Source organism: Synchiropus splendidus, chromosome 8 (genome assembly GCF_027744825.2).
Source record: "Synchiropus splendidus isolate RoL2022-P1 chromosome 8, RoL_Sspl_1.0, whole genome shotgun sequence".
Lineage (NCBI taxonomy): Eukaryota > Metazoa > Chordata > Actinopteri > Syngnathiformes > Callionymidae > Synchiropus > Synchiropus splendidus.
The window spans coordinates 13,830,517-13,858,157 of NC_071341.1; the positions used below are offsets into that span (position 1 = coordinate 13,830,517).

General features: G+C 42.5%; 1 protein-coding gene across 7 annotated transcripts; it reads left to right on the plus strand.

The window, feature by feature from the left end:
• Nucleotides 1–183: 183 nt before the first annotated feature.
• Nucleotides 184–27,277, plus strand: synrg (synergin, gamma). 7 transcript variants are annotated; one of them, XM_053872428.1, is made up of 24 exons: nucleotides 184–239; nucleotides 3,578–3,618; nucleotides 4,154–4,302; nucleotides 4,694–4,821; nucleotides 5,144–5,249; nucleotides 5,321–5,432; nucleotides 6,148–6,543; nucleotides 7,087–7,365; nucleotides 8,206–8,286; nucleotides 8,382–8,578; nucleotides 9,354–9,599; nucleotides 9,661–9,800; nucleotides 10,237–10,361; nucleotides 10,733–10,795; nucleotides 11,668–12,627; nucleotides 16,790–17,275; nucleotides 18,685–18,848; nucleotides 18,950–19,003; nucleotides 19,297–19,393; nucleotides 19,549–19,697; nucleotides 20,487–20,597; nucleotides 21,663–21,701; nucleotides 24,390–24,422; nucleotides 26,499–27,277. In XM_053872428.1, exons 1-24 carry the CDS (start codon nucleotides 205–207, stop codon nucleotides 26,628–26,630), a joined length of 4,323 nt encoding a protein of 1,440 aa, XP_053728403.1. In that variant the 5' UTR covers nucleotides 184–204; the 3' UTR covers nucleotides 26,631–27,277. The 7 variants fall into 7 exon arrangements, with proteins under 7 accessions (XP_053728403.1, XP_053728400.1, XP_053728397.1 ...); XM_053872425.1 differs by lacking the exon at nucleotides 26,499–27,277 and adding an exon at nucleotides 25,475–26,478; XM_053872422.1 differs by lacking the exon at nucleotides 21,663–21,701 and having other exon boundaries at nucleotides 197–239.
• The last annotated feature ends 364 nt before the right edge of the window (nucleotides 27,278–27,641 follow it).

Consider the following 27,641-nt stretch of genomic DNA (forward strand, 5'->3'; position numbering starts at 1 on the left):
GAGTCCGTCTCACCAATCAATTTTTTTCTTAATATTTTCATATCAATGTAATCACAAAGTGAAACATAATTTCATTCAAACGTTTGTAAAAATCGAATGAAATTCGAACAAAAGCTCGACACTTGTGCCTGTAAGGCTGTACTCAGGGCTCTGACGCACCTCTACGTTGACGTCACCCTCTCTCTGCTGACTGCTGTGACCAAGATGGCGCTGCGGCCAGGATCCGGTGGAGGCAGCAGGTATTTTATTACCCAAATATCAACCGTGTGTCCTCGTATGTACCAACATTGTGTCGCTGGTGTCGGACAGCATATATTCCTCACGGTATTCACACAGAGTCACCTGATAGAGATTGTCAGTGGGTGGTTTTGAGGTCGAAGATGGGCGGTGAGATGAGACGGCTGGTTGTCTATGCTAACGCTAGCAGCTAACTGTCAGTCAAAGCTGAAGGAAAACAATTGAAATTAAATGTCCATGTTAATTTTTTTTTGCTATTAAATATCTATATATTTAATAGCACGCTATGGCAATATAAAAATGTGACGTGGGTCTTAATTCCTCTACCATTGAGATACCATATAAGGATAAAGTGCACCTGCACAGACGGCCCTCAGGATGATGACAGCTGGCCCACTGTCAACTTTTAGTCACCGTATTGTCTCGTCTCTTCCTTCTTTTGAGACACTACGACGCGTTGTGATCTGTGAAATAAACGGGCTAGAGGTTGTAGCTATATGCCTAAACCTGCTCAAATCAATGGGCCAATTGGATTAGTGCCATGGTAACTGGCATCATCTGTTTTGGGATTCAGAACATCACGTTTCGTGTTTGAGTATAATGTTATCAGTTTGAGTTTCTGCTTTCAAGGATTGTGACACGCATTACTGTTTCATGAGGTGAGCCTGAGAGACTTGAATTATAAATATGGTCCGGTAGCAAGCGTCTTCTTCGTCCTGGTGTCACTGATACCAGGTGAAACTGGAGACTAAAAGAGCTGAATGACAAGTTTACTGTTTAGTCTACACGTTGCTATACTTTGGACTGAATGAAGAAATGATTTGCTATGTGACTGACACCTTTTCTTTTATAAGACTGGCTTGTAAAATAAACAATCATTATTTTTCACGCATCATTGCACAGCTTTCTTACCTTAGGGGGAAGCTGGGACAGTATTCTGTGTTGGAAAGCTCTTCCTAGTCTTAGTTAAGACTCTAATAATTGACAGATGATAAAAGATGGTTAACAAAATGTAATTTTAGTGTCTTTTTGTATTTAAACTCATAACGCAGGGTGTGCTAAATTGGCATCCAATTGTTGCCGTTGTGTCATCAGCCAGGAGGACAAACATATTTTCTTGATGACTTCATGATCATGCTTGATGTACTGTAGGCATATTTTGCAGTTATTTTTCATCAGACTTTTTACTGTGCCGCTTTGATGCAGCTGAGCAGAGGATCATAGCTGATGTGAAATTCAGCCTTTGAGGAGATAAAATATCATACAAACCACTGTTGGACTAATTTCCTCACTGTTATCACCTGCCACAATTTAGTTCATACTGTGGCTAATGCAAGACTGCAACACTGACTCCCACCTTTCATTAACCGGAATATATGCAACTTTCTGCCTGTGGAAAAACCTTTTTTAAATAACATTTTTAAGCAGGTTTTTCAGAAGAAAAAGATTCAATAACAAATTGTTTTTATAGTTGTCTCTGAGAAAAAAATCATCCAAATAGGACTATTGCTGTTTACATTTTTTTATTTTAATTTCTAGTTTAGAATTGCATGCAGTCTATGCAGGTCTTTTGGAAAGCAAAGCTTGGCAATGGGGGTACATTGTGCCTAGCCCTTTATGGAGAAGGTAATAATATCGAATGTTAGAAAGATCCTGAACATGTTAACAAAATATAAAACAATTATAAATAGTCATTTGTCATAATTTCTAATGTGGTGATTTGGCTGATTGACAGGTTCAGAGATATATGATAGTAGTTGGTTCTGGCGCGGCGGACATCTGCATCTGCTGCCGCTGCTTATCTCCGTCGATAATAATCTGCTCAACTGTGACCTGTGATTTGCTGCGATGGAGGGTGGCAGCACTAGTGTGCCTCTGTAAAAGCCTTCTAAGCTGCACATCTTGCAGACGTGATAATCTGAAACCCTTCTGTGCCCGGGCATCGTAGGATTAACAGCTTCACCCGACGGCATCATAAATCTGTTGTCTTGAATAAAGACTCCTTCAAAGTTCATGCAATGGGTTGGCAGTAAAATAATACTTTGTCTGTAAAATGTGAACCGTAGTCCGAATTCTTCTGTGGATTTCTTAAGGGAGCTCAGTTGTTTGTTGCTGCTTAACTGTTTCTCGGTTGTGGTCTACCATCTTAATAAGCAATTTAGCTGGTGGAGCCATGATGAGCCTGTGACAAATTACCTCCTCTGTTCATCTGCGATGCCGAAATAAACCAATTTGTGCCACTTCTATCCATGTGTTTCTGTTACATTCATCACCCAAACTTTCCACACAGAGGTCAGATCTGGTCAGGTCTGAAAATTGGTTGGTTTATGAATTTGATAAATGCCCGTAACTTGTTCAATTTTCGAATGAGTGTGCCATTTTTGTAGAGTAAAATGTCACTGTCTTTGTTTGAGACTGTGACCTTTCACCTGGCGATCACATGTCAAGTGCTGCTGACACCACAGACCTATTTACTGTACAAAATGATATATGTAAGAGATGAAATCCCAAAAGCCCTGCAGGATCAGCCGCAAAAGAAAATCCCTGGCAGTGGCTTAGCTCACCATATGCCTTTTCTGACCTGCAAAATATTGACATAATATGAGTGCCAACTTATTCATTTTCCACTTTTTGCTGATATTGTTTATTTTTTCTGTTACAAACTAATGTGTTGATCATTGATTTAAATTATCAGTATTGAACAACAACACTACTACCGGTAACAATGCTACTGTATTCTGTTTCCTCTTTCTTAACTGCATTATAATCTATACTGTGGTATGCTGATGCCGCGTTACTCAAAACTAACAGAACGTCGGAGAATAGCAGGTTTAACTTCTTTTGTCATTTTCTCAGTGGCAGACTGGAAAACAGACTTGTCATAATTTATAAGACAAATAGCTGAAGGCGGGTGTGCGCCGGGTGCGATGAGGGAGCCCAGTTAAGCTGCCACAATCATTCCGCGCCCAATTCGCCGTCAGCATGTCTGTGTTTGTGTTGTGCCGTCCAAGTTAATACAATTATAATGTTGTTCTTAGAGCAGTGCAGAGCCTTGCCCTCACTGACTGTTGTGCTTGTATTTTCCTAAATTCAAAGTTTCTGTTTTGTTGTCTCTTAAATATTGTATGATTTATTGAATGATACGATGCTAGAATTGTTGTCACAGTCATTGAGTTAAATGAGAGACTGTAAGGCATTGCATTAAACATCACTTACACATGTATGGCTTTTTTGAGTGTTGTACAATTCAATTTCCTTTTGGACGATCATATGACTTACCTGATTTACAATACAATTTATTTTCATGCATTTGTAACGTTGTACGTTGCTTTATCTGCAGTTTTATGTATCCCGTCGGAGGAGGCCTGGGACCACCACAAGGTGAGTCAGGACATATGATACAGCTAATGTTTTAATTTTTATAAATGTTGTGTTACAGAAAGAAAATGCACTGGATGGCTCTACTACAAACCGATAACTAAAGATGTTTTCCAGTGAAATGGTTACATTTACAGTTAGATGAATCTGCATAATGGCAACCGGCTGACTGAAATCACATGGTCAAATGTCACACCATGCTTCGCAAATATTGTCGCTTGTGTTTCTTAACCCTATTATGAGACTGCACTTCACAAATAACAAAATGTTAAGCATTCTAACCCCTTTCTCTCTGTTTCTGATAATCATTGTTCATTGTAAGACAAATGATGTGTGTGCTGTGAAGCTATGAGTCAGAACAGTGAGTCATCTGCTGGCAGATTTATGGCTGATTGCTCAGCTGCTTTGGTCAGCTGACGCAAACAAACGTCCACTGTCTCATTTTTTTCTGCCACCTATTGTACTCTGTGCCAAGTTTTTTCCCTTTACTACAGCTGTCAATTTATTTTTATTATTATTATTCCTTATTTCTGTGCAGGTATGGTTCCCATGCAGCAACAACAGCAGCCGCAACAACAGCAACAGCAGCAGGGCTTCCCAATGGTTCAGCTCATGCAACCCAACATGCAGAACATGATGGGTATGAACTTTGGGGGGCAGATGCCTCCTGGTGCCATGCCAATGCAGGTGAGAATTTACATTTGGGTTTTCATTGTGCTATTATACACTGCTGTATTAGAAGTCAAAACATTGTGTGCAGATGACATAATAAAAAGCGAGGTGCTGCAAGTGAAACTTAAAAAAAATTGTAGTATAAAATCACCTTTGCCAAGTTGTTTAAAATAATCTTTTTAAAGGCATAAGACTCTTCTTACTGTGATATTGTGGTGCATGAGCGATTAGATATGATGTTCACGCATGCATTCCCTTCCCTAATTAGGAGGCTGGCTTAAGTTCAGTAACAACTATTTATTGCCTCAAGCTGTGATTCTCACTTGTGGTATTTTTAGACATGGAGAAGGTGGTGTTTAGTTATACTTCCGTCCATGCTTATCTTGCCGTTATGTGTTCCCAACAGGGTGGCATGGCGATCGGGATGCAGACTCCCGGGATGCAGTTTATAGGTCAGCCACAGTTTATGGGAATGAGACCGGCCGGGCCTCAGTACACAGCGGACATACAGAAGCAGATGGCCGAGGAGCACCAGTGAGTTCTAGTCATCGCGGTTTTGAATTATAGCATTTCTTATGACAGACACACATCAGTGTAACTTAAGTATAATTAACAATACCCTCTGTCCGTGTTTTAGTCTTTGAACTTGCAGAGAGCGCCACATAAGTTCATGTGTACTAAGATGTTCCTTTTTTCACTTCTCTTTGTTACTTCTCTGCACTGAATGACGTGGAGTTTTCTAGATTTAGATGTCCAAGTAAAGCTTTTATATGGCTCTATGTGAACTCCATGTAATGCTGTATTGTAAGTCAGACTATCTGGTGTTTATGATCTTTAAACTCCTCTATAATTTCAGAAAACGCCTAGAGCAGCAGCAGAAGATGCTGGAGGAGGACAGGAAAAGAAGACAGTTTGAAGAGCAGAAGCAGAAGTTGAGGCTTCTCAGTAGTGTCAAACTGAAGGTGGTTACAACACTGTTTACAGGAATGCATCATCTCTTCTAACCGTTAACATTGAGATTCTTTCTGCTCAGACTGGAGAGAAGAGCCGGGATGATGCTTTAGAAGCGATCAAGGGCAACCTGGACGGATTCAGCCGAGACGCAAAGATGCACCCTACACCATCGTCACAGTCCAAGAAGCCAGGTACATCTTGCTGAATCTTCTTGTTGGTGTGTCACTGATGAACTTTATGAAGTGTTGCTTAAAAGAGTGACATCCATGAGAGATAAGTCTCCGTGTTGACAACATGATAAAGTTACTGTCGCGATTCTCCTGTCACTTCATCCACAGAAGGTATGGAATTTTTGGGCTTCAGTAAGCCAAAGGTCATTGTGGCTATGCTGGATAGTTCTAGTGTAATTAACTCATAGACCCAGAGTCATACTTGTAGTTTTGTAAATAGCTTGTGTTTTTGTCTCAAAATGGATGCCTGTATATTGGATGATTACTTTAAGTTGCTTGCTCAGAAAGAAGCTGGTGGGCTGAGACTGTTTCTGCTGCCTCTTTCATGCGAGTTTAAAACTTATAATGAGCTGAGTTAGAAGCAAGTGTTGCCATGTTTAAGTGTCCTTTTCTCTCCAAAGCTGTTATTGCTTCTGCCCGAGTGTGTGAAGAAAACACTGTGGCTCGTTGTGACACATTCGCTCTTCTCAGCTCAAAACCTCAGAGCGAGGAAAATGTTTTTTTTAACAAAGACCAGTAGCTGTCTGTCCTTATAAGCACATTGCAGGGTGTAACTTGGAAACAGAAGCATCACTGATTACTGAGATGTGTGCGATTGAATGTAGTATTCCTGGAACTGTCGACTGTGGTGTTTGTGTCGTGTTGTGGCATCATCATTATTTCTCCATTTTTGCAGACTCATCGTCATCACACCTGTCTGTCACCACTCACTCCTCCCCCTTAACTTTGTCCGACGACAATGATGAATTTAGTGACTTTCAGGGGTCGGCTAATGCCCCAAACTCTTTCCCTCCCTCTTCTTCCTCCCCATTTGGACACTCCCCTCAACCCCCCGTCCTGCCTTCCACCTCCACCTCCTCAAGGACAGGTTTCACTGAGGATGATGATGAATTTAGTGACTTTGTTCAGGGCCCCATAAACGCACTTTCTTCCTCGAACTTCCTAGATGCCTCTCAGGCCCGTGTCCATCCTTCGCCCCCCTCCTCTTCTTCCTCTTCTGCCCTACAGTCCATCCCTTCCTCTGTGTCTATTGCCACTGCTGTCAACACCAGCACCCAATCTGCATTTCAAGGTAACTCTTTTTATGCTTTGTTGACTCCTCCCCACTCATGACTTTTGCGTTTTGGTTTGGCTGTTGTGTCTGAGCAGTTTTTCTCAATTAACATCCAGACTAACGTAAAGAGATGAAAAAAAGAGTGCTTTCTTTGAATGCAATGCAGTTCATTATTATCTAAGTGTTATACTGTATACATTGGGTTTTTTTTTTAATGAATACAATGGCATCCTGTTTAAAAATGATTCGTACAGAGCTACTGTTGGTAAATGTTTGTTTCAATTTGTTTCATTGAAATTAATGTGTTGAAGTCTCAGCCAAAATATTTGTTTCTTTTCTTCAAGTAAGGATTATCGTTTGTTTTTTTTTTGGGTCAAATCAGTTCAGTGTAGTAAATGTTATCCTTTGCCTCTCATGTGGGGGGAGTTAGGTTTTATGTATGCTTATATCCAAATTAGAGCGCGATCACAGAATGTAATTTTGAGAACCAAGGAAGTGTACTTGTTAAACAGTCCCCTGCATGGCAAGTTTGTGTTCAAAACGTCTGTTCCTCACAACCAGGCCCCTCCCTGGAAGAGAAGCTGTTCTCCTCATGCGATCTCAAGGCTGATAAGATGGCTCAGGTTAGCTTTAAGTCCAAGCAGAGTTTGGCTGAAATGGCTCCCAGAGCTAAAGTGTCAGCCCAGTTTCAGTCCAGCAGTAAGGCCAGGAACTGGAGTGCCACCACTGCAGACTTGAGCTCTGTCTTTGCAGCAGAGAGTCTACCTGAAGCCCCGGTGTCTGCACCCACCATTTCCCCATCACCGGCTGACTCTTCCACTCAAAACAGTAGTGACAGTGGTGAGACATGGCCCCGTTATTTGAATTTCTCAGCACCGCATCTTTGCTTTTGCCGCAGTATCTTAATCGCCAACTTTTATCACTAGTTTTTCTGTCCTGTGTAAATATTTCTACCCTGTCTAACTGTGACAATCAGTCTGCACCTCTTCTAGCAACTCAATCTCCTCAATTTCCTTGGGCCTTTATTGGTTTATACCAGAGCTGGCTATCACATTTTCTCAGCCAGAAATGAGATCACGCTGACATTTTCTACACCCCTGTGGTTATTGGGAAGTGGCGGTGTCTTTCAGGTATCATGCTTTCTCAGCTTTCGCTTTTTCGCTGCCAGTTTTTTTTTTTTTTTGTGCTTCAGGCCAAATCTCATTAGAGTCCTCTGATGTGGACTCTGTCTGCACACTGTGATAATGGGCTCCTCAGTCGGCTTCCTGGACTACCACCTGCTGATTTATCGAGTTTCTTTACTTTTCTTCAAAGTGAAAACAACTTCTGATGCATGTTGTCTGCGTGTGGCTAACAGGCAAGTGGAATGATTGGCAGGTGTCACCAACTCTTCAAAAATAATCAAGAACTGCATGTCGATCTGCTGCTTTGTTTATCTCTCCTATCTGTCGACGCTAAAACAAATGCTGCCTGTGTATGTGATTGATTCATCTTTGCTAAGATATTTCCCCTAACTCTGCATAATTATGTACGACTGCAACACTTGTTTTTTGCTAGACAGGTCACCAAATATGTGCTTGAGGCCTCATAGGGCTTGGATCCCAACATGGTCAGCGATGAGAGGGAACATCTGAATCATCTAATGGAGTTATTTTCTGTGCTTCTCTCTGCTTGTGACAGCTGGGGTTGGCGTGTATCCACAACAAGAGCACATCCAGCCAATGCTGCCACCCTGGGTCTACAATGATAACCTTGTCCCAGGTGACATTTACTCTGATTTTATTCCAATGATTTTTTTTTTTGTTTGTTTTTTTTGAGAATACTAGTGTGAACGATCTTTTCTTTTCTGGCCACAGACATGTTCAAGAAGGTTCTTGAATTCACCATGACTCCTGGAGGGATAGACACAGCAAAGCTCTACCCCCTGCTGATGTCATCAGGTCTTCCAAGGGAGGCCCTGGGACAAATCTGGGCTTCAGCCAACCGCACAACTCCAGGCATGCTGACCAAAGAGGAACTCTACACTGTACTTGCTTTAATTGCTGTGGCGCAGGTAAAAATGGATGTCAGGATGTTATTCTGTTTGAACTTCTCCTGCTGGGAACACAAGCAAATTATACTTAACTATTAACAATGAGTGAAAAGCATCAGTAAATCAGTCTGCATTATAGACACATAATCTGAATATATAACGCAGTCCCTATCAGCCAAGTTTGGCAGGTGGCTTCTCATCATCCTCAGCTCACATCCGGCATCACGCCCCAGGGAGCCTGGGGAACATTTGCATGCTGCTCACGACCGACTGAATGCCACCAAGTCTATGCAATGATTGATAAGACACATTTAGTGCTGTAAATCTTGTAAGAAGATTAAGCCGAACACAATGCGCTGCACAACCTGATGCATTCTTTTCTTTTTGGAATTAGAAGTCCCCTGCACAAACTGAATTAGCCAAATAAACTGACAGGGATATGCTTTGGCCAACATTCAGTTTAAACCCTCTGCTGAGCTCCTTTTGCTTAGATACTGCTGAAATCCTGATGCTGGACATGATGGTCCTGATCTATACAAAAAGATTTAGTCTCTTGTGTCTGTGAGCTTACTCAGCTTAATGATTTCAGTCAAGATTGCAGTTTTCTTCCTACATCTGGTGGAGGTCACTATAGATCATTGTCTTTGATTTTAGTCTCTTCAAGTACTTTTAAATGTGATTTTTCAAACTTTTTTTTTTTTTTTTATGAAGCACTTCAGTTATATAATAGTGATTTCAGTTTATACTCGTTTCCCAATTTGAACTAAACAAAAATGTTTTTTCTTCTGTTTTCCAGAGTGGACTTCCTGCTATGAATGTGGAAATCCTCAGTCAATTTCCGACTCCACCTGTTCCTAACCTTCCTGCCCTCGCAATGACCATGGCCCCAGTTATGCCGCAGCACCAGCAGCAAATGATGACCCAGTCACCGGTTTCCATGGCAATGCCCATAGCAGCGCAGACCATGATGCCAATGACGCCTGCAGCTCCCGCTCAGCAGCCGACAAACACCAATTTCATTGCAACCTTTCCTCCCGCCCAGGTAGAATTATGTTTTTATTTTATGCAATGAAAGTCCTTTATCTTACACAAACTCATTTCAGGGGACCAAAGCAGAAGATGACGAGTTTCAGGAATTCCAGGAGGCCCCGAAAACAGGAGGAGGTGACAAGCCTTTCTCTGAGTTTAAGGCTGACACAAGCACAAGTTTCCCTTCCAGCTTATCTTCCCAACAACAAAGCAGGTAACAATAAGATAAGTAATAACAATAAGATCAGTTGAGCATAAAAATGACAAATTATTTGATTAATATTTATATGCATTTTATGATTATAGTTACACAATTGTTAAACAATACTGTCATGAAATGAGCCTTCATGTCTTGCAGCAATTTGATTTCAATAGGAAAAATTTTGTCATTTCTTAATTCCTTTAAACACAATTTTTTGCTGCTTCCAGAGAATAGAAATAAGTGCAGGCAGCTCAAAAAATGATCTACAAATGACGCACATTGCATTTTATTAAAAGTGTGCTACGTCAGAAATGAGAGGTACCGGTTTGTACTCCATACATGTCATATGTGCTTGCTAAGAATTGTCCACCTTTTGCACCTATGACACACCTATTCAGTGACCATTGTCAACTCTTGATATCACTGATAATCTCTTTTGTGTATGCAGTGCTCCTGCGATGTTGACTCCAGTAACCGGTTCCTCCTCCGCTTCGGGCTCCTCCTTGGATAAGTATGCTGTCTTTAAACAACTATCCGTGGATCAGCCTGCCGAGCCAACTGCATCATCAACAGGTAATTCATTATGGTAGACATCTTAGCTAGGCAGTAACTCTGAACTGAAGCATGATAACTGTGATGAACTGAGATTCATCGCAGCACAAGCTGATGAGAAATCAAGATGTTGATCTTGCGACTTATACTTATTGGAGGAAAGATACTCGTTCTGTTCATAATGGATCTAAGTAAACTCTAATTTAAACCGAAGTTGTTATTTATTCGTATTATTTATTAATGAGGACAAACTCTAAGTTGCTTTCAAATGGTCCAGTTTGTAATTCAAGATGCACTTCTCTGAAGAAGAATGTGGTCCTTATTAGGTTTTTTTGTGAAAAAACTTAATTAATGTTGTAACTGTTATAACTAAATTTCTATTTCTCCATCAGATATCGGCGACAAATACAGCGTTTTTAGGCAGCTTGAACAGCCAGCTGACAGGAAACCTCTGGGTAAGTGGCTCTCACTTTCTCCCATCTCATCAGGTTGTTTATTTTATGATATTGAGAGCTTTACCTAAATTATTATACGACACGCATAAAAAAAAATCGACTACTAATTTAGCACAAGGGGGAAACCGCCACTACACTGGCACAGTGTTGACACCTAGTCTTGTTACAAGAGCCCATAACATTGATCCAGATTTGTTTTCCGTCCTTGTTTCATTAGAACAGTTTCCGACGGGGAAAACTCTTGCATCTCCAGTAAGTCATGGTTTGCAGTGACCTTTCCTTGTCATTGTCGGGCTCCATCCCCTTAATGAGCCCATTAGTTATCTCTTCTCCTCCGTGCAGCATCAGTGTGAGCAGACTCCTTATTTCTGTTCATGCATATATTATACAACGTCTGATTATCAGCAAGTGAACTTGGGATGTTCTTGTCTTGTTTGTGTGGTTTCCAACTTGTGTTTCGACTGAGCGTTTGCCTTTGATAACAGTTTTTCTTATAGCCGTTTTGGCTTTCAGCCACAACGTTGAAATTCCTGAAACAAGTGTACGACTGAGGTTATAAAAGAATGCACTGATCATTTCGAAGAGACAAAATCGAAGTGTTTGCCTGAAATTGAAAAAGCCTTTGCATTTGCATGATGGAGGCTGTGTCTCCTCAGTCGCTGTAGCTTTCTTTGTGCAGTGATGTGTGCTGAGTTTTCAGGCAGTCAGTTCAGCAAGAGGACTGGAAGTGTCGGTGATGGTCTGTCATCACTAATTCACCCCCTTGATTTATTTTAGGACTACAAATGACAGTCATTGTTAAACTAATTTTGCTGACATTGTCTGACATGGCATTTTATGATCTCAACATTTGTGTTTGTGTTTGTTTCCAGGCGAAGGATTTGCCGATTTCAAGTCTGTCAGCACTGATGATGGCTTCACAGACTTTAAAACCGCCGACAGCGTCTCTCCTCTAGAGGCCCCAGAACCGGCCAAGATCTTCCAGCCTACTTTCCCTGCTTCTTTCCCTAACGCTCATTCACTACAGCAGTTGCCACAACAGCAGCAGCAGCAACAACAAGCAGTACCTGTTTCTCAACCCAAAAATCTTCTCAACATGGCAGACCTGGACCTTTTCTCTTCTATAGCTCCCTCTGTTTCTTCCTCTGTTACCAAGCCCAGTACCGTGCCCCCAGTGTCTGTGCCCCCTTCTTTAGTGCTGCTCCCAGGGGGCGCTAAACCTCCGGGAACAGGAGCAGATGACTTTGGTGACTTTGCTCTGTTTGGCTCCTCCTCCGATGCATCTCAAGCTCCAACAGCAGGAGGAGCTACAGCTCCACAGCAGGACGACTTTGCAGACTTTATGGCCTTTGGTAGCTCTGGTGGGGAGCCAAAGGCCGACAGCAGTGCTGGAGTCCAAAATGAGACTTCTGGTCCTCAGCAGCAGAACTCCAGCAAATATGATGTATTCAAACAGCTTTCTCTGGAGGGAGGTCTGGCCTACGATGACAAGAAGGAGAGCAGTGGCGGTTCATTCTCCTCACTTAAAAGTGACACAGATGACTTTGCAGACTTCCAGTCCTCAAAGTTCTGTACTGCACTTGGCGCCTCTGAAAAGACCCTGGTGGACAAAGTGGCGGCTTTCAAACAGGGCAAGGAAGACTGCGCCTCTGTGAAGTCTCTGGACCTGCCTTCTATTGGAGGCAGCAGCGTTGGAAAGGATGACTCAGAGGATGCACTCTCAGTGCAGCTGGACATGAAGCTCACAGACATGGGTGGAGACCTGAAACACGTGATGTCAGACAGTTCCCTGGATTTGCCCGGTCTCTCTGCCCACCAGCCGCCTGCTTCAGGTGAGGAACTTGTCCGTTTGCTCTGGTGAGGCTTCCTCGCTTCACACACATTCTACTCACCAGTCAAGAGGTTAAAGGGCAATTTTAGATGAATATATGAGCAAGAAACAACCTAGAGTTTCATATCACAACAGAGTTATATTTTTCATTTATCATTGTTTAACATTTTACAGTATTAGTTTCATTCCTCACTTCCACTCCTCTTCATTCCAAATTGATGTTCATGACCACATCAACATTAACATCATGCCATAACAGCAGGTGCTGACAAGCAAGTGGAGCTTTTATAGATTTAATATTTTAGAACCAAGCTACAAAGACAGGGAGTAGGAATGTCTATAGTATGTGACCAAATTAATTATTCAGTTATAGCTTGTAAGACATTCTTCTTATTACAAGATGGCGTGTAACAGTTTCTTCCTAGATAAGTTTCTTTTTGTTAATAGAGATTTAGACATTCGAGAGAATCTGACTGAGTCGCTGGTTTCCCTCGAGGAAGTGACTCAGTAAACCATGAATAAGAGCTTCACCAAGGAATCAGTATTAAAGGTTTGGAATATCAATGGAAGTGTTGGCTCTGATCAAACGCTGAAAGCCAGTGTTTGATATGAGGGTTCATCGTCGAGGTTAACAGCTGGTGTCTGTGTGATACAGATAAGCTCACTGTTTGTTGCCTCCTCAATCCGGCGAGTCAACTCTCATCCCTGCGCTAGAACTTTAGTCTCCACTGGCTGGAAATTCTCTGTTTGAGTGCACCTGAGAGCAGCTTAGTGTCGCTGTCACCTGACTGACGAAAAACAAAACTACACCGACAGAGAAAGGTGAAATATGGAAGTGATGTTAATGCATTTACAAAATATTACAAATGGCTTTTGCCTCATTTGTGCTGATGAGGAATTTTGGCATTGAAGAAGGATTTATGGTCATATTTGCGAAGTTAATCTCAATTGTAAGTCCTTATGTGACATTTCCTCACAGGTGCCTTACTCACTATCACACCAGTCAACTAGTGTTATCATATAACTCCATTATGAGCGTGCATTGCTGCAGAACATTACACTCTGCTCAGTATACCTGATCACCGTTATCGAAAACATGAACTCAGCGGAAAATACTAAGATTTGATGTGAGGGTGAATCAATCAGTCACCCACGAAAACTGCCTGTAGGGGCAGCAGCTGCATATCGTTAGTTTTGTGTTGCTGTCATTTGGAAACTATAATGAAACTGTATATCAAACTGTATATCCTCTCTCCAACATATCCAGATAGAAAATTCAATTCTGCCAGATCAGATTGTGTCTCCGGAATGACAATCAGGCGTTCAATGTTCTCATCATTCATTCATCAAGCATCTCATCTTTCATGTTTCCGACCATGTGTCCTCAACGTTTAATATATCAGCATTAGCGTTACATCGGAACTTCAGATTGTGGGTCGTGTTTTTGACAGTCAGGGCTGATGAGGAACTCAAGATTTTGTCTTATGACAGACGTTTATCTATCCAGCTGTCAGTCATTAAATGATTATAACCTTTTGACTAGAGGAAATTTCAATCATTTTCATTGCCTTATTTAAGTACAGTGACAGTTGGTGGCGCTGTAGTACAACAATTTAGCCCATTGAGGAACGACAAAGTTACAGTTTTCCATCTAAATAGGCTCTTGATGCTACATGTCTCTTTAAACAACACAATAATGTGTGTGAGTGAGGGCTCATCAAACGTGTAGCAGGCCAAACAGCTCTTTGCACTGTTACTGTTGGTTTGTTTTGTATTCTTAAAGAGACAGTATTGCTTTTTACGAGGCTCCTTTTGAGTTAGGAGCACAGAAAGAGCCTCCTGCATTTTTGTTCTCTAAAGTCATAGCATGAAAAACTTGTTTGTCTCTCGGAGATCGATTCTGCTGCCTCGCTTTTGCTGCGCTCTCTGTGTTTCAATTTGTGAAATTGACAAGATAATGCCATTTTGCATTAATGCATCGCAGTATTGCAACTTTTTAAAAAGGAAGTGTCATAGGACAGATAAGGCCTTTTTTTCAATGAATCAGTTTGTAATGCTGAGTTAAGCCTTCTATCGTAACCGATTTAGGATGATGCCAGTTGCTTGCTTTGGTAAACACTACTTGTAAAATTTCTGAAAAGGATACTGTCTCTTTAAATCTGTTTTGCTTCTGTGATTGGATGTGACTAAATACTGGGATGTTAAGTTCAAAAATGGCCCTTTTTGTTTTCTGTAACCCTTTGAGTGCTTGAACGTCCACTCTGATGACTTGTCAGTGTTGTCCGAGAAACCACTAGCCCAAATCTCATATCTATATTTGTGGCTATTCACCCGTCAAGTCCTCAAAGGGTTCATGCTTCTTGCCTTTGGCTTTTCAAGTGTTCTGTATTCCGATCTTTTCCAAAAGACCTGTTGCTTTAACCCTAATAGTTAGAGTGAATTTCCCTCAGAATCACTGTTTTCTAGTCTGTGAATGTGCCTTCTCAATCTGGTTTCTGCTTCTATATCCTCTCGGGTTATGGGTGTTTGACCTTGACCGCATTTTTTCTTCCCCATCTTTTTGACCCTGAAATCTGCATGTCCTTGTGTTATTAACAACTGAACTTTATTTTCCAAGTGTTAGTTCACCAAACCTCTTGTAATGATAGACCTCTTTGACACGACTTTGTGACCTTGCTCTCTTTCTCTTCACTCCTGTTGTCGTAATAAATATTACTCTTGGTATTGCTCAAATGCGTACCGTCCTCTTCTTTTTCTTTTCTCAGAAGGCCAGACACTTTAGTGGCACAAACTTCCAAACTCTAGATCCTTGTCAATTTCACAAATTGTGTTTTATTCTGAAGGTTGACAATGCATGACCTTTTGGGTTTTGTTGAGAGTGCTGATTTGAATGAGTGGTTGCAAAGAGGAGTCACATTTCTATGTTGTTACAGAAAACCTCCTCATCACTATAAACTAGTGTTGTATTTGAGACCACCATATCTTAGACCAAGACCAGAGCATGCAGAGAGCAAGACCAAGACTTCGAGGGCCAGACCGAAGTGAATACAATGATAGCATTTCAGTTCTTGTTTTATTTAAAATGAGTGACTACTTGCAGTAAGAAATGTGCATCTACATGACTATTAGACTTCTGCATTCTAGGTAAAGTTAGCTTAGTTCTCAGTTTGGTTTCCGTCTTGGTCTCACCCTCCTCATTGGTCGTTGGTCAGTCTCGGGCCCTCAAATTCCTGGTCTTGGACTTGGTCTGTGGTTCAACACTAATTTCTCTAACGCAGAAGACATTGCTCCTAAACCATCACAGTTCTACATAGAATTTGTAGCGTTTAAAAACAATACTATTCAGTTTTTAATGCTGCATTTATTTATTGTAGAGGAAGAATGCAAACAAACCATTATTTTTATGAAAATATTTTTGCAGCTGTTATTTCACTGTTACCACATTTCCAATGGCCATTTTTTACAATTAGTTATTTACCCCAGTTTCCTTGTTAAGATTCCTAGATAAATTACAGGTACTATTTAGTTACAAAATACCTAGTCACCACTTGATTAACAAACTTATCGTTTTACTGTTAAAAACATGTCATTGCACGCAAAGTACTTTTTGGAGTCTGGGCTGCAAAAACATATTGGTCTCTGAAGAGGCAAAAGACAAAGAGGGGCCTTGCAACTTCTGAAACTCAGATTTCCTCATGTCCTTCAGATGCAAGTGGCTTTTTGGTCACTATGTAATTTCACCCAAAATCCGCTTGATTTCTTCCTTTCATGGCAAAAAACACATTTTCTTACAAAATGTGACATTCTGCCCTCTCTCTCTTGGGTATTGGCATCTTGGCCACCAGCCCAGAAACCAAAATGAGCTGAGTATAATTTGTCTAGTTGAAGGGAAACTAATTTCAGTCAGGAAACTCTGCCGTATTCACGTTTCTTTCTGAATTTAATAAACCTATATTATTTCGTAGCAGAGGCAAGGAACTGAGGAATGATGAACCCAAAATCTGTCTTGTTAGATTTACCAACCATATTCATTCGTTGATTTTGCTGTACTCTGGGAAAACTCAAACTGGCGAGCTCAATGTAAGAAGAGCATAGTAGATAGATTGTCTCTGCCTGTCCTTGTGCGATCCTAGGAACCACTAGCGTGTCTATTGTCTTCACAGAAGGAGATGACATGAAATTTGACCCTTTCGGAACGTCAGGCATCAGCACACTGACCAGTTACGACTGGACAGAGCAGGAGGAAAGTACGGCTGGCGAAGTCAGAAGACGACAAGGATCTCCATCTTTGTTCCCAGCACAGAGGAAGAACCTGACCTTCGGCAGCAGCGAGAAGATCTCCACAGAAGACACTTCATCTGCAGAGGAGAAGTTTGAAGCCTTCGCTGACTTTAGCACTGGCGATCAGGCGGGAGATGACGATGATTTTGGGAATTTCGCAAGCACAGTTTCTGAGAACTCTGAGAATACCGCTGACGCCGGATCGGAGGGGAACACGAGCGAAGCATCTGATGAGTTTGGTGCCTTTCAAGGAGACAAACCCAAGTTCGGCAAGTCTGACTTCCTCAAAGCTAGTGCTCAAGCCAAGGTGAAATCCAGCGAGGAGATGATCAAGAACGAACTGGCAACCTTTGACTTGTCCGTGCAAGGTGAGATATAGTTCTTCTATTATTGTTGCCTGAGTGTGAGTGCTCATTACTGTCTGTTTGCAAACGCAGCACACTAATATCCGCTGGTCTCTGTTCATGACTTGAGTTTCAGCCCTCAGGCATTAGATGGCAGTGTTGAGATGATGCCTGATCTCGTGGGTGGCGCCTGATGAGATGGATGAGCTGAGACCCAAAAATCCATGATCAGAAATTAAGCGTATCCACTTGTATCAACAGTTTTCTGTTCTGTGAATAATTCATCAGCTTTTCCTGCTCGGTGATAAAACCTCATTTACCACATAGATTTATCTGCCTGTGCTGGATTTAATTTGGCTGAAGACGATGGACTCACTTCCTCTGCTTTAACTAGTGTGGCACTAATCTGATGGTGGTTGAGTTATGGTGAGAGTAAAGCTTTCACACCGACAAGGTGGAGATGTAAATCTGTGGGTGGTGGTGGGAGAGGTCCGGCAGTGAAGCCCCCTGGAATAGCTCTTGCCTTTTCTGTTTATTCTTGTGGTCCTCGGGGAGGTTTGCTTGTCCGTATGAATAATTCATATTGGCATATTGATGCCTGTTCTGTTCATAATTATTGTTTTTCATTGAAAGTATTCTCATGCTGAGGTGGAATTAAACCAAATGGAAGTGATTGCAAACAAAACAGGTGCCTATCTCAAAGTGAGTCATCAGCGTGGATTTGCTCGTCCCGTTCAACCAATTATGTGCTGGCGTCTTCCGAAAATGTTGGGAATTAAAGTTTGGCACACAGAGTGATGAAAAGACCCATAAAAACAAGAGCATCTGGACCAGTAGATTCAGCTGCTGTGGTTCTGTGTGTGTTTTCTAAAGATGAAATCTAATTTCATATTCATTATCATTAATTATGAATTAGTTTTTAAAAAAATGCCCACAAAGCTTCGAGCAAGAACCAGGATTATCTCCTGGATTTTGTTCCCAGTTTAGGGGCATCTTCTTGGCTGACTGTGAGGAAGCGCTGACATTGCGAGTCATACTCATTACATGTTGACAGAAACATGTAATGGCACATCTGTAATGACAGATGAACAGCAAAACAGGTTAATCAGGTTATGAATTTTAATTTCTATTACTGCGCCTAAAGGTGAACCAATACCTCCCCTGTTAGAATGGCAGGTTGGGGACAGGGTGTAAGAACTAAAAGAAGCTTCCCCACATGACTTACATGAGTCCAATAGAACAGGGCAGATACAGTAAGTGAGGTTTGGTGACTGAGTTCAACTATAATTGTGGTAATATGTGGATCCCATGGCTGTGCTCTCCATTCTGAGACTTGTTTTGTTAGATTTACACTTGTGTGCTAGTTAGAGGACAATCTTTTCGATTTAATATTTTCGACTCAATCATGTATGTTTGCCATTTCTCTGTCTCAGGTTCACATAAACGCAGTCACAGTTTGGGTGAGAAAGAGATCGGCCGTTCTCCTCCGTCTTTAGCTCCCGAGCAGCCCTTCAGAGACAGATCCAGCACCCTGAGTGAGAAGCCCGCGCTGCCCGTCATTAGAGACAAATACAAGGACCTGACGGGAGAGGTGGAGGTGAGACAAGCAGCACCATTAGCCGCTTGACTTCCACTCAGCACGACCCCACACTTCTCCCGCTGCTATGTGTTTCTCTGAGATAATCTTGTGTTCTCCAGGAGAGCGAGCGCTACGCGTACGAGTGGCAGCGGTGTTTAGAAAGCGCCCTGGAGGTTTGTATTTGTTTTCTCCTCACCTTGTCCCATTCCACATATTGGTTTGAATAATTAATTTCAGCATTACACGGTTTACTAAACACTGAAACAGCTTTTAATGCAAGAGCTTTTAGTGTTTGTTATTCAGCACATACAGGAAGCTTCTCTTACTCGTGTGTCTTGTTATTTGTGTGGCTAAAGCAATGACATTTGGAAGAGTTGTTTCACTGAGTTTTACTACACCTTCAACATCAGTACTGGACATATGAGAAGTTATACAAATGTTGTGAATTGCATTCTTTATTTCTCAGGTCATCACCAAAGCCAACAACACCTTGAACGGTATAAGCAGCTCTGCCGTCTGCACTGAGGTCATCCAGTCAGCTCAGGGCATGGAGTATCTTCTGGGTGAGTTTTCAAGTGCTGCTATTGATTTCTGCAACCGACTCACACAAGTTTGATGCTGCTTGACTTATTGTTTTCGCCCTCATGCGTCGAGCGTAAGTGTATTTTCATGAATTGTTCATTAGTTTTCCTCATCCATTTTGTAACACATCCCTCAGGTGTGGTGGAAGTGTATCGTGTCACCAGACGTGTTGAACTTGGCATCAAGGCGACGGCGGTTTGCTCCGAGAAGCTGCAGCAGCTGCTGAAGGACATCAGTCGTGTGTGGAACAACCTCATGGGCTTCATGTCACTCGCCAAGCTGGCTGTAAGATGCACCAACAGAGCACCAACGGAACACACTTGTTATTCTGTCTGCATTTGAATGCCTTTACCATGTCACTCACCCTCCCTAGCCTCACCCTCTTCATGTCCTCCTTAATGCATCCATGAACCTCAGTGTTTGTCATCCTCTCCACCATTATTCTTCTTCCATCACTGTCTCTCCTCCACATGTCCATCAGGCCTCTTCTTTCTAGGACAAAACAGCTCATTTGTTTACAAGTCAAACCTCATACAGATCCACGTGCACACAAGGTCCCCATCAACCTTTAATTAGGACATTACACATGACTTCACAGTACAAGCCAGCTGCCAAAAACATAATGAAATGTTAACACGTCCTGTCTGGTCCCTCCATTTGGCTCTCATCAGTGATCGATCGATTTGTGTTCATCAAAGCTGTTTTCAGCTGGAGTCAAAATGTACTATGGATTTATTTACCCGGCGGTCTGTGGGTGTGTTTGAGCCGAAGCCGGCAGAAGATGGACTGTCTTTTATTGTTTGTACACCACCAAAGATAAAGCTGCCGCTCACTATCTACCCAAGAAGCACAGATATAAAATAGAAGTGATTTTGTTGGACTCTGGCAGAGATTCTTTCCTCGTCCACGTGGGTAGATTTGTTTTACACAGTGGTGGAGAAAGTGCTTTTGTGAGCTGATTTAGGTGTGTATTTTCAGACTTGTTCCACTGCATACTGTTATTTGGTTATGAGAGAACGCGCTTTACCCAGTAGCCCAAAATGAAATATGCATTATGTTTGTGTGTTTCTGCAGCCTGATGAAAGCTCCCTAGATTTCACCTCCTGTGTTCTGAGGCACGGCATCAAGAATGCCAAGGAGTTGGCCTGTGGTGTTTGTCTTCTTAATGTGGAAGCTCGCAGCAAGGTTGGTGCTCTCTGGCTTTTACACACACACACGCACACAGGCACACGGAAAAATCCACACTGCTGTTTTCATTAAAAGCCGAGCAACTGTTTCAGAGGTGTCTGAAAGCGTCACCAACACTTGTACTACAACTTTAATTTGAGCCGAGGCAATTGATTTTATCCTTCATCATTAGTATGTGTGAATACCCCAGAGGCAGTACATACAGTTTGAGTCAGGGCTGTCAATAGATTAAAATTTTAATCTTAATCACACTAAACATGAGACTTGTGATTATTGGCAAATTAGTCACACATTTTGTATCCATTCTAAAAATGCAACTTACAGGACGATTATCAACACCAGATTCTTTACAATAATCTCAGAGGCACTGAAGAGGCTGAACAACATGCTAAAAGCATGTGGTAATACTGAGTTAATTCAACTGTAGTGCGATTAACTGAGATTCAAATTTTAATCTACTGTTTTGCCATACAGATTAGAGACAAGAATATTATTACCTTTCACAAGTGATGGCATGGATTAAACATCATACGACTTTAGTCAGCGCTGTGTGGCTCTCTATTTATGATTTGTCATCTATTAATGACCAGTTATGCCAGTGGGGAAGAATTTAATTTCCTTTGGAGACATATGACTGTGATAATTCACAGAATGGTCAAACACGCATCTTTTGTATGTTATTATCAGTTAAAAATAGATCAGAAATGATAATAAGAATTCTAAATAGATAAAATGAAAAAAAAAAAAAGAATTAATGATTTTATTTAACATAAAAATGAGGGAAATTAATATGCTGAATTGTTTTTTTATGTAAATAAAATAAATTGCACCAAAGCCTAATAAAATGATTAACAATTGGACTCTATAAATCATGACTCAGAACACTACATTTCTATGTGCTCCGGTTGACTCGTCTACATTACCAAGGTGGTTTTCAAATCACCTGTGCTTCTTTCAATTCCTTTCTTGAAAGATTTCTGAATGAAAACAAAGCAGTGTGGATGTCGCCTCACTCGGACACGTCAAATAAAGAACTGATGCTTCAATTTAAACATTTTGCAGAACAAAGAAGAGAGCACGATCGGACGGCTATTTAAACGCGTATGAGACAGTCAACTGTCAACCTATGTTTATTTTCTTCTGTCCTGCGGGGAGCCTGAGAGGGCGGTGTTTTCGCTATGTCTTGGTGAACCCTGGGGGGCCTGAAGTGACTCTGCTCTCCCACAGTGGTCTGCTGAGGCGCACCATTATTCACGTTATTCAGAATCCTGTTACATTAGCGGTGAACAAATGGTCAGTTTCAAAGGTTGAAACTTCTCGAATGTCTAAGAATAAAAGTGAGTGAGCAGTCAGGGAATTGTCACTTTGGCTCCTCGGGGTGAGAGTTTACACTCTGGGATCAGTTTTTCGAGGTCACACCGGTTGTTGCTTTTCCATCGGAGGGTGTTTTCTGCCTGTTCTGTCACCTCCATGTCAAGATAGCTGCTTCACCTTCGGCTTCCTGCTAACAAGCCTCGACACTTCTGCTCAGATATCAACTCTGACTCCAACTCTGTGTGCGGTTGTGTTGTTTCTCTTCCCTCTGGCCAGTGCTGGCTTCAAATTTTCATCAACATCTGCAATTAATGTTATTCTCATGTCCTGCAGTTTGGAGAAGGGGCTTGCGGCATTTACTATCTCTCGCTTTCTGCCTGTTGCTGAACCAGATGAAGAGCTTGAGTGAAAAAGTGTCCCGACTGAGAGGAATCTGGTGGACCAGCAGATGTGGCTCCCGCTAGAGTCACAGGCTGCTGATAATCGCCTCGCACAGTCACACAAACATGCACTATATATTCATGGAGCCAGTCTGGAAAATTAATGCAGTTATTTTGTCTTTTTGCTGCTAGCATGAGATTAATAACCCATCTTTTAATTACGCTTTTGGCAGCCACGCTGGTGAGAATGCATAATAGCAAAGCGAAGAATAGCGTCCGAGCGTAGTGATGTGGAAGAGTGGTATTGGCTACAGCAGACGGCAGTGGTTGTTGCTTTGTGTGTGGCCCATCACGTACAGACGTGTTCACTGAAGGCAGAGGCACCGATTATGATCACGTCTCTTGTTCAGATTAAATTTATGTGCATGAGCACTTGGCTGAAGGAGCACTCAGGGTTCCCCCCAGTGCTTTTGTGCATAGGGCCCCCAACGCTAGGAATTTGACTCCTTTCACTGGGATACACTGTTCAGCTTTTGTTTGTCTGTACAAGCAACATCCGACTTATGACCGGGATCGGTTCCGACCAACCGGTCATGAGTCAGATTGGACGTAAGTTGAGCAGGTCGTCAGTCGGATGTTACTTATACACATACTGCACATCCATGTGTTGGTGTTCATTAATGTTTCCACTACGGGGTGCAGCCCAAAAGTTTATGACAATGACAAACTCCAAAACTAACATGGCAAACTGGAAGCAGCATTGTAGGAGGTGGTGTTCAGTGACGGTGTTAAATATGACGACCGGAGAACTGCCTTTTGTTATCTCTTCTTCATGTCTCATTAGAGCTACATATCAGGTAGTAACAGCAACGCTGCCCCCTACAGTTTCCAGTAGTACTGCTCCCTTTGGTCCATATCCATAAGCTTTGTGGAAACGTGAAGAAATAAAAACAATATGAGGCAGAGCACCGACAGAAGGCTCAGTCATAAATGGGCCTTAAGGAGGACCGTGAAGGATGTACAAGTGGCCTTGCTTTTGTGTTCTCCGTCGTCAAACTCGGTCACACAATGACCATCCTCCAACCTTCAGCCAGCATGGCCCATGTTCCTGCCGACTCTCTCTGACTCTCCTCCTGTGCTGCATGGATGGATTTAAGTAGTGGCGCTTCTCTGCCCCTCTTCATGTCCAATGTTGCTGACTGGTCTGAGTTTTGGGCCAGAACAAATTATTTCTCTGGCAGGGTGAGTTTGGTTAAACATAAACCACACTGGTTTCAGGACATTGTTCAGTCAAGGGCACGCCGAATGAAATGAGAGATAAAGTGCTGCGGGAAACCCAAGTTTTGTTCCCACTAAGACAAGATGAGAGAGTGAGCCAATTCCGTTATTGGCTTTTGTTTTCTTTCTGGTGACTCCAGACACATGTGGTCACTGTTGGAGTTGCTATTAGTTTGAATCAGATGCATTTGTTTTGTTACTCTGCGCGAGTGGCTGTGCTGCTTGAATTCAAAGTACTCTGTGTAGAGCAGCAGATATAGTCCAGTGTGTCCAGATGTTGCCTGATCATTTTTGGGCATGTTTCATCATCTTTTCCAGCATATTTTGAGGTCTTCCCGCCGTGACAGATGTCTGTGATTAGAATGTCATCATCATCATCATCATCATGTCGGTGGTTTCAGGACGGTGATTCCTGGCTCTCGTCAAAAATGATCATTTTTAGCTGATGACGCTGCGACTCCTCGGCTGAATGTTTAATGCTAATATGAGCAATTACTGGCAGCAGCAGAGGGAAAGATTTGAGTTGAATCATTGACTATTTCTGGCTCGTCACATGCTTCTGCTCCGCCTGAGGAAACTGGTTTGAACTCTGACCAGTCACTTGAAGACAAACCTGAGGGGCCTTTTTCAGGCGACAGTGTCAGTCTGGTTATTTCACCTTGATCCTCGTGTGAGATTAGCTCCGCTCAAATGTCCTGATTTGGAATCCGATGTTCTCACTGTGGGCGACACACACAGCTCTTCATCGGTCAAACAACTGAACGTGTCTTGTTCTCCGGACGTGTGAATGTGATTTTGACTGCTCTTGTACTTGCAGGCACTGACTAAAGACAATGACAGGACGCTCAGGGTAACTATCCCGCACTTGCTCTCCATAACAGGTTCACTGGTATCGGAGTCATGGTTTGAGGTTTTGGTGCTGCTTTTCAAAGGTCAATGGAATTAGCCGCATCACTGCCTCTTTCTGCTTCTCCTCTTGTTTTTGTTCTGTTTGGCTGCGTTTCCAATACTTTATTGCTCTGAGGGCAAACAGAGTTGGATGGAAGGTGAGGCTTTAACAAGAAGCTCGGGACAAGCAAATATCACAGATACAACTTCAACAAATGTAACCAGTGAATGAAAAGTTTTTTATTTTTTTAATCAAGTACAAATCCTCAAAAGACAGAAAACTCTGCTGTGTTTTTTGTGTCTATAGTTCTTGATGTTGCCTTGGTGTTCAGCACATCTTCAGGGAGTGCAGGCAGAGGTCGGGAGGTCATATTTGTTTTGAACACTTGGAGATCAGAGGCCGTGTTGGACCGAGAATGGTAGAGATGGAAGAAGAAGAAGACGACCAATGGTCTCTCCATTTAGCCCTGAGATGACTGCAGTAGCCGGCGGCACTAAAAGCCTCAGAGTTTACTGTGATGTCATCGCAAGTCCAATTTCAATGTAAAAGAAATGGAACTGAAAAATTATTCTCATTCCTTACTCTGGCCACACTTCCCCCATATCAGACTGATAACAGAACACCCGGGACGTTTGAGCTCATTTCATTGTAATTTCAAAAGAAGAGCCTCTTGAATATGGTTGTTACATGCAAGGAGCCAATTTTGTTCTATTTCTTTTTATGCCACTACTTTAGACTGATGGTAGACTTTCCCAGGGAGACAGCCAGAACGCTTGGTTTCAATCACGTGGGTATTTTCAAAATAAAGGTCTTTTCTTAGTCATACTTGCATGGAATTTAACTCTACTTCTCTGCCACTGGTCGAGACTGAGCACTTGAGGAGTGTTTGAGTTTGAGACGTTGTGAGAGAAGTTTGCGACTGATGTTGCGCGGAGGGAAGAGGCTTCGCACCAAACATGGCCGATTCCTGCTGTTTTCATCTTCACCCTTGAGAGTCTCCTCCTCCTCAGCAGCAGCACCACACGGTGACGTGCATCAGTGTGAGGAAGCGTGCGGCGCCGCAGGCTGCATTTAGGCGTGTGGAGATGATGTCTGACTTCACGGTGCGTTGCAGCGCCTTATTCGTATGCAGTCGTTGCGTCTCCCCTCTGCTTCTGTGTGGGCGCCGATGATTCACTGCACATGACTCATTCCTTTCTCTCGCTCCTGCTCCCGAGTCTCACCGAGCGTGCAAACTCTTAGAATGCGCATCACACACATTAGCATCTTGTTACCGCTCACAGAGCTGCTGCGTGGTCCGGAGATCACACGCGTCACAGGAGGAGGGGCACGTGGCTCTGACATGTTTGGAATCCTGCAGCTTCCCTGGCTTCTGTTGCCCTTAAACGGATCAATATTCCCTTCAGCGTCCGTGGTATTGATGGAAATGTCAGTGAGTTCTGCGACCTTTATCACGCCGCTGCTCAACAGTCAACCCTTTGGTCAACCCGGACTTGGTTGGAGTAACTCCAGGTTGGGGGGGGGGCTTTAGTCAGAAAATGAGTTTTCTTTAAATGATATTCAAACTTGGGCAAAAGTTTAGGCTGTAAATGGATGATTTTTTTTGTCTTGTTTAATCGCAGAGTTAACTCGATATTGCTACTGAGATCTTCCTTTCAGTTTAGAACTGATTTTTTAAAAAAATCCTCTGTTAACTCTGCTGTGCGACTGAACAAAATAAGAAAACGAATATTGACAGCCCTGGAAACGTTGACCTGACAACCCCTGGCATCCCACCGTCCGTCATGTCACACAGCTCACGATCCATCCTGAAAGAGAAGTGGCCACCGCCCGCTTCACTACCAGGCTTAGATAGTTTTGTTCTGTCACTCTGAGCACTTGTCAGCCTCCCCTGACATTTCCAACCAAACAGCAGCACCACATTTCTGGTCTACTCTGCCTGTAGTGGCGAGGGGACCAGTGTGTCCCGCATCCTCAGCGGAGGAAAGTGGCTGTGCCTGAACGTTAAACTCCTGTCCTCCCCGTCCCTCCATGCAGGCTTTCAACTCCGAGACGGACAACTTCAAGCTGACCTACGGGGGGCACCAGTACCATGCCAGCTGTGCCAATTTCTGGATCAACTGTGTGGAGCCCAAACCCCCCGGCCTCATCTTGCCTGATCTACTCTGAGCTCCGCTGCCATGGCAACAAGCTCATCAACATCAGATAGCAGCGCGACCACCGCACAGACTTTCACCTTGAACCAGGAAGGAGATAGAGCCACTGGATTTCTTCCTATTTATTATGACTGTCTGCTGTACCTCTGTCACTGCCCAGGGCCCCTTTACACCTGATCCTATTTAATTCAGAGGAAAGGTTCTCTGTGTAAAATGTTAATTTTGGTGCAATATCATTGTGAAAATAGCTATAAACATCATGTTTTTTTAATGCCACCTGTTGCTTGGTTTCTGCGAGGATTTTTATCCCGTCAGCTTCTTCCTTCCAAACCAATATTATTCTCCTACTTGAATCACATTCTTAGCTTTTTTTTTTAATTCATCTCTGACTCTTTCGACCCTTCTAGGCTGGAGGACAGGTTCATTTAGCGCCTGGATCATTCTCTTCAAACCACTTCCTGGAATGTCTTGCACTGTTGACAGGGTGCCTGCGCTCCCTGCTGGAGGTATTTTTGTTCTGGAGTATTATCTGCTGGCGTGACGTCGCAGGGAGGTGGCAGGGTGATTGTAACTTTCCGTGTGAGATGTGAGAGTATTTCCTTGATGTGCAGCACTGTAACTATGACCACTAGTCATGTGAATGTGATGTAAATAAATGAATGTGCTTACACAGTCTTTTGGGTTTTTTAATATACATGCATTTGGTCATTTTTTGTGTTTTTTATTTAATGAAAGTAGCGTTTCTTGTATAGAAATGAGTTGCACCGACGCATAACACTTGTGTGTTCTGGTAATATTGAATGCTCGGAAGTGGGAAGTGGGAGCTGGGAATGACATCACAGTGGAATTCGGCACGTTATCAAAGTCAAAAACAAGTGAGCGACCTCCATGAAAGCTATTTTCACACGTGCGTTGTCCAGATATAAGCACCTTCATCATAAATAAGATGAAGATGAAAATGGAAACACTGAACGTCATAGTTTCTTTCGGCATATTTCATCGACTCAATACTTTTCCTTCCTGT